We start from the raw sequence: 7,528 nt of genomic DNA, 5'->3' as shown, positions 1-7,528 counted from the left end.
TTCCTAACTAAACACAATTGTTTTCTGCATAAAAAAAACAGATTTTTATTCAACTAGGGGTTAACAATAAATCTAAACCAGTTCAGCGTGTTGGCAGTGATTCCCAGCCTCCTTTTTTTCCAGGACTCCCCTTTCATTCTGAAGGCTTTGACTTTGTCGAGCATCTGCCTTTATTCTTTGTTCCTCTGGTCTCAGGTTTCTCCACTGCATCCTACCTTAAGGTGCACATAAAGACACACCACGGCTCCCTTCTTTCCCCCACTGCCACAATGCACACCTTCCCTGAGCCAAGGGGGGATCTGCAGATGCACAGCGGCACCCCTTACTTCATGGGACACCAGTGCTCAGTGGAAGGCAAGCAGCCGCCCGCCCCATCCCAGACCTCCATGCTTTTTGGCTGTCATTTGCTCTGCTGAGAAACATGCCGCCACATTTCTCTATATTTGACCACAAAGCCGACATCCGTTTCATGCTTTTTGGTTAGATATTTGCAGCTCTGTAAACAAAAAAAACTGCAAAGCTCTAACAGGCAGTTTGTTTTAATTTACCCTTTTTGTTGTTGTTGTTTTGCAATCCATTGCGATCCCAGGAACTCTTAAAAAATCTTTCTAAATTAAAGAAAAACTTGCATAAAATCTTTGTTTATTTTTCACAAGCTTGAGTGATTTTTTTTTTTTTTTTTTTTGCGATAAATTTAATTGTGTTTTTTTCTCCCATATTTGTCAGTGTTTGAAATTATTACGTTTGTGTCTTGTTTAAAAAAAAGGCATCAAGCTAAAAAAAACAAACAAACAATTGTTTCTTCCAGTCTGAACCTTTTCCTTTAGTACGTCACAAGTAAAGAGTGAAGCCATATTTCCTGCAGAAGTTGTTCAAGAATCGATGTACACATTAGTCTTACTCTTTCCTAACATCAGAACACATTAAACACAGATGGAGGCAGTGTTTACATGTTTAAATGGGGAGAATTATTAAAGACCCACTCCGATAAAAATGCTATTTTTTTTTAGTGTTTTTAACATGTTCTTGTGTCATTTTTACTGCAATGGTGGAAATATATAAAGAAAATTAAGCTTAAAGTATTTATTTCTGAGTATTTATGTATTTAAGTCGTTGTGAATCAGGCACAGATTAAAACAATCCATTTGAAAATCTTGTAGATTGGATGTAGGACCTACAGTGGCGAGCCACAAGCTTCCTGCTCTGCTCCATTCTGATGCATCCACTTGCAGACAAATAGATCCATGAACGTCTTTGTTTTCCTCCTCTGAGCTGGAATCTGGATCAAAACTTTTCGACTTTTTTGTTGCACTGATAATGTTATGTGGAGCTTTAAGCTAGCAGGAGAGTGTGCAAACAAAGGGATGATGGGAAATGGTGGTGGGCTTTACTCTTGCAAATCGCCCCGCCCACAACTCAGAGGTAAATTTCTAATGAACTCCTGCTGTTCTGCATAATCAGTCTTGAGAATGGCCCAGCTTTTTCAAACTTTGGCTAAAAATGACATAATAATCATAACCCAAACCACTGGGAACACTTTTAAAAAAGATCAAAAGATGATCGGAGTGGGACTTTACCTTTTCTCAACCAAACGGACATTTTAGTCATCATTTTGGACAGTCGGCAGAGGAAATTCCCTGGCCTTGTTTTAAATTTTAAACAATGATCACAGCTGTTTGAAGAGCTTTCTGCCAGTTTGTCCTTTAAATGTAGCACAGATCCCACATGTTGCTGCTCCAGCTGCTATTTGCTTTTATGATCATTTTTAAACTTCCTTTTTTGTGAGTTTAAAGAAAAAAAAAGCAGATGACTAATTAATGTTGGTTTGACCTGATTTTGCTAAATTGCTGTTTCATCGTTTAAAACCTCGTGTTCCTTTGTGTTTTCTTTAATGTGAAGTGTAAAATGCTTTTATTTTTTGAATAAGTTGTCAGGTTTGCAGCTCAGATTCTCTTGCTTCCTGTGTGTCCAGCATGGCTGTGGCCGATTGGAAACGTGTCTGGTTCTGCTTGGCTGCTTCACATTATAGACAGTTGTTCAGTTCCACACGGTTTTGCATGATTTCCCTGATGTGTGCTCCATTTGCCCTGGATTCATTGAAACGTTGCAGTGGTGCAGCATGAACACGGTGAACTCAGAGCATTGATTGGTTTGACAAAACAAGAGTAGAAAATTCTGTCTTCATATTCATTTGCTTTTGTAATTGATTGATAGCTGAGACGATGCATTCAAATCATCTCAAACTCCTCAACCGTTTTACCACAGTTAGTTCAAAGGTCTGAAGAGGCTGATGGTGTTACAATCGGATCAAGAACCTTGTGTAATTATCAATAATTTGGACCGTAAGGACTTTTGTAGATGTTCGTGCAGCAGTTTTAATGCCACATTCTCTCAAAGGCTCTAAACTAGCAACGGCAACAAAGGAAGCAAAAATAGCAAATAAAATATTAATATAGTCATTAAGTTATTGAATAGACTTGATTAAATTCCAAATTTAAGGATTATTTCACTAATTCTTTAGTGGTGGTTGGAGTTTATTATTGGTACACCTACTTTGGGTTCTTCTATTTTATAATAACTCTGATTTTTTTCTGTTTTGAGGGATCAGCATCTTGAAATTAAAAGTAACTAAGTAGTAACTTATCATAAAACTCTGTTTGAGTCTAACATTATTCAATCTGATTAAATAATGTAGACAAACCTGTTAGTAGATGATTGACCTTTAGCAGTGAAATGCATCCTATTACTATTTTTAATGTAGATCCTAACTACATTAAATGAAGATTTGTGAGTGAACTGTATTTAAAGTTTACTCACAGCTGCATGCTGACATTCTACAACAGACTGTAAATGTATAAAAGAGTTCTGAATTGCTGTTTAAAGGGGCCATACTATGCTTTTAAAAAAATAATTCAGAGTAAACTATATCCATAAATATGATCATATATTACCTTTGGAACACTAAAAAACAAATTATTTATGAAATGTAAGTTATTGCTGTGGACTCCTTTCATACCCCGAAATAAAACAACTGGATCTCTGAGGCTCCGCCTTTCGCTCGCTGAGGGTGCCGCCCATTTCATGATGTAAACCTAGAGGCGTCCTTGTCAGCTTGTCACCTACGATTAAATATATATATTGATGTACATACTGTGCAGCCTTGAACATTTATCCTCAAAATTTAGCACAGTCAGAATGGTGATGGCTAATGGGTTCATTTTTCGGTAAAATTTGGTCAAAAAATGTAGACAACAACATCAGATGAACAACTCGGGATTTATTGAAATGATGAGAACACTGTTCTGATCGGTAAACATTTTTTTTTGTCTTTAAAGCATCATCAATGTCCGTATCAAAAATCCTTTCCATGCGTACCTTTCTGCATTTGCTCAATGATCCACGTTTAAACTGTTTCTTCTAATTTGTCGGTCGCTTCTACCACCAGGAAATAGTCTGCTCCCTTTCTTCGCCAGGAAATAGTCTTCTCCCCTTTTCCCACCAAGAAATATTCTGTTCCCTTTCTCCACTAGGAAACATTCTGTTCTCTTTCTCCACCAGGAAATAGTCTGTTCCCTTTCTCCACCAGGAAGTAGTCTGTTCCCTTTCTCCACCAGGAAATAGTCTGTTCCCTTTCTCCACCAGGAAATAGTCTGTTCCCTTTCTCCACCAGGAAATAGTCTGCTCCCCTTTTCCACCAGGAAACAGTCTGCTCCCTCTCTCCATCAGGAAATAGTCTGTTCCCTTTCTCCACCAGGAAATAGTCTGTTCCCTTTCTCCACCAGGAAATAGTCTGCTCCCCTTCTCCACCTGGAAATAGTCTGCTCCCTTTCTCCTGCCATCTTCCCAGTATCCCCGTCTGCTTGCACCATTCCCGGATACGTTCAGTTTCCATCCCAACATATCGGGCAGATTCCTCACCATAAAATTTGAACACTAAACCGAATGAGCATTTCGTGGTCTTCCCTAAACTTCCTCACAGACAGCCGCCGTCTGCAGTGCACGAGCTGGGGGTGGGGAGGCTGGCGAAGCTAGCTGATTACCGCTGGCCTTGTGGAGAAAGTAATAGCTTGGGGGCGGTTCTCAACTTGTGATGTAAGCACGTGAGGACCCGCTTGTTTTCGTGGGTGTGGGAGGGGCTTCTTTTGAGAACAGTATAATACAATAGCTCAAAAAGTTATTTTTTTTATGGTATGGCTTCTTTAAAACAATGTAACATATTTGACTGAATTCCTCCATTTTTGAGCTTTTCTCTTTTTCACTACTTTAAAAAACTTTTCATAGTAAAATAATTCCAATCGATTCGCATGTGGAATCAGAAGAAAGGTTGAATGACATTCATCACCTCCAGACTCACTCAGCATGGACTCGTGCATCCAGCTCCACCCATCAAGTGTCCTGTGTTTGCAAGCCGATATAAATGATGTCATGAACGGTCAAAATGTCAACGTGGTTTTCGCCAGCCTGTTCTGTCTGTCCTCCTCCCTCTCTCCTGTCTCCCTGGCGGGGCGCGGGCGCAGACATGTGTGCCGGTCGCCAGCTGCTTCTCACCTCGTCTGAGGCAGAGGGTCGCTTTCACGGGTTGCCGGGACACCCGGTGCTTTCTCAGCCCGGCCACTCGCGCCTCTGCCTGCAGTCTGAGCTGCTCGTGGGGAAGCCAGGCGGCGCTCCGTATTTCTGGGAGTGTCACTCCGGCGGGGGGCCTGGCTTCCCCTCCCATGAGCCTGACACAGGTCAGTACAGTCCGGCTGAAGGGTTGGTGGGAGCATGATGCTTGTGTGGCTCGCTGGTCAACATTTCTGTGAATACTGGGCAAATGGACTCTGTTACTCATGAAGTTGATTTTTGAAACTGTTTATGGTTTCTGACTGTTTACAGATGCTTGACCAGCTTCTGGACTTGCTCTGTTTGACATGACCAGTGTTGTAAACATTCCTCCTAATTCTTTGTCTCTTATTTTTGTTTTATTCCTCTGCGTTCGCCTCAGACGGACAGGAAGATGACAGGAAATGCCCTCATCTGGATTCAGAGGAATCCGACGCCTCCTTCAGGGAAATGTCCAACGGCGACGAGTTAAAATCTCCCCACAAATCCGACGGACCCGAGCAGGACATGTCCTCTTTAGACTGCAACGGCGCTCCCGCGGGGCTGCTGGCGTCTCCGGACGGCTCCAAATCCAAGGCGGAGCCCGAGAAGAGGTTCAGCTGCGAAATCTGCGGACAGGCTTTCCGCACCAAGTCCTACCTCAACAAGCACCAGCACAGAGTTCACAAAGCCCAGAGGACCCACGGGGTCTCGGGGTCCGGGCTGAGTGACATGGCCTCCTCTCTGACTTCTCCGTTCTCCCTTCAGCAGAACATGTCGCTCCTGGAGTCCTTCGGCTTTCAGATAGTCCAGTCCGCGTTCGCCTCCTCGCTCGTGGACGCCGAGGCGGGCCAGAGTGGCATCGACTTTGGAGGAAAGTGACTTCAGCCTTTCATTTGTAGGACAAATGTCGGTGGCCAACAGAAGATGGTCCATCTGGAAATAACTTTGCCTCAAGACTCTTTTTCTGTTAATTTAATGCGTACTTTTGTCAAAAATGGCCATATAAGTCCTATTTTTTCCTAGTTTTTCAAAGTATAAAAAGGGTATTTCGACTGTACTTCTTTTCTCTTTAAGAAATGACATGAAGATCTTTCTTGTAACGGTTATTTGTTCAAAGTTGAGCTTTATTTCTTTATTTCTGGGCTTTCCCAGTGATCTTTGGGAAGAGGAGACTCCGGTCAGGTTTCCCGTTTATCCTTTCTGGACTGGTTCACCTTTAGATTAAAAGGAGGGCTTCGACTTTTGTCATTTCTTTTTTATCGGTGATGAAGAAAGCGCCTCGTGTTTGTCAGAGAAGTGATGATGAAATCTCATATTCCAGCAGTTTTTCCGTCTGCCTCATTCAGAAAGCCAGTATTTCTGGCCATCCAGTTGCCTTGGTAACCGTTGGAGACCTTGACAATTAATTGTTTTTCACAGTGTTGGTATTTCGAAGCACTTCTGTTAAAAAAATCCTTTTCAATGTTTTGTTTTGATATTTTTAAATTCAGTTGAACTTGAATCGCCACGGCAGAAATGCGTAATTTTGATAACAAATCTGTCCTGAAATGTTTTGTTAAACTTGTTTGAGGATGAATTTATTTTTCTTTTATGAATTTTTTTTTATTGTCTTAGATATCCAGAGACTAAGCTCAGAGCTGCGTTACAGTTATCTATAAAAGATGAATTTTGGGAGGAAACCTTTAAAACTGACAGGTATTATAATACTTTTCACAATAAGATTTTTTTTAACAAATTCAGAAGAAAAGTTGCGTTTATCATTTCATCGCAGTGTCTTGTTTGTATCAGGAACTCAATCGCAGGAGGAGGAATTGTTGCTTGTGTTTCTCAGTCGGTCAAAAACATAAAACGGGGACCAAAAGTGAGTATTTTCCTTTTAAATTCAGGGACGTGATCATTTAAGGTAAATGCGCCCTCCTTTTTTTGTGGCTATTTAAAAAAAATCTTCATTTTCTGTTTCTTGGTTAAATAGAAATATATAAATGCTTTCTCAAAGGTTGGCAAACAAATGAGTCGATTAACTTTTTCTTCTTTTCGTCTTTCTGAGTTGTTATTTGCACAGACTTTAGCTCTTCTTGGAGAGTGTTTTTACCACCCTATAATGTAAGCTGCACCTAAGAGAGCCTCACGTTTTTCCTCTTTATTTGTAATGGGACGCATCGCTCCGTCGGCGCCGTTAATCGGTTATATTAACCTGATACGGAGACATTCGGATCTTTCTGATGGAACAAACCACTACAGCGATGCATCGCGAGCCGCCACGTTTGTGCTGGAGATCATAACACGGCTCAGATATCAGTTCATCGCTCGTCATTCGAGAGTGAAGGATGATTGTGATTTCTTTACTTTGAATTATTTGTAAGTTTAATTTCCGTACATTCCTGTTATTTATGGTTATAATGTGATTGTAACAAGTGTATATAACTCGTATACACAAGCTATAAATATATATATAAAATATATATATATGAACCAGTGTTTGTCAGTGGTGGTCCTGTACATAGATTTTTATTTTATTTTTTTTTACATTTTGTTGACTTTTGTGGGGCGGGATGATAAATTATGGCCATTGAAGGTGTAAAGTGCATGTATTTGAGGACTGGACGTCGGCCGCTGGTGGAAACCATCATGATGTCCCACCGCCAGCCGTTCCTTTTTCCATCCACTCCGCACTCGTGTTTACTCCTTTTAAACTGTCGGTTTCATTCTATTTGAAGATGTGGAAAATACTGTAAGAAAATCTTTTGGTTGTCACTTGTGGTTTCCTTCATGTTGGTACCTAGATGTTAATGCTTTTATTGATTATTTAGGCCTAAATATATATATATATTTTTGTTTTTTTTGTTTTGGTCTGTTGCAAAGTGCCTTCCAAATACTGATTGTGCACAGCAGTGGATGAAAAAAGGTCCTCTTTTTCTAAAGAGTAAGAATTAGTGACTTGCAT

General features: G+C 40.6%; 1 protein-coding gene across 2 annotated transcripts in view; it reads left to right on the top strand.

Moving 5' to 3' along the window:
• Window positions 1–6,137, top strand: part of patz1 (POZ/BTB and AT hook containing zinc finger 1) — a 12,564-nt gene extending 6,427 nt beyond the window's left edge. Inside the window, exons 4-5 of one of the 2 annotated variants that reach the window (XM_024269779.2) lie at window positions 196–354; window positions 4,985–6,137. In XM_024269779.2, the coding sequence (XP_024125547.1) occupies window positions 196–354; window positions 4,985–5,463 (638 nt within the window). In that variant the 3' untranslated portion in view covers window positions 5,464–6,137. The remainder of the gene's footprint in view (window positions 1–195; window positions 355–4,984) is intronic. The other variant, XM_024269781.2, reaches the window with a different exon arrangement.
• The last annotated feature ends 1,391 nt before the right edge of the window (window positions 6,138–7,528 follow it).

This window comes from Oryzias melastigma, linkage group LG5 (assembly GCF_002922805.2).
Source record: "Oryzias melastigma strain HK-1 linkage group LG5, ASM292280v2, whole genome shotgun sequence".
Lineage (NCBI taxonomy): Eukaryota > Metazoa > Chordata > Actinopteri > Beloniformes > Adrianichthyidae > Oryzias > Oryzias melastigma.
This window is presented reverse-complemented; position numbering and strand designations above follow the sequence as displayed.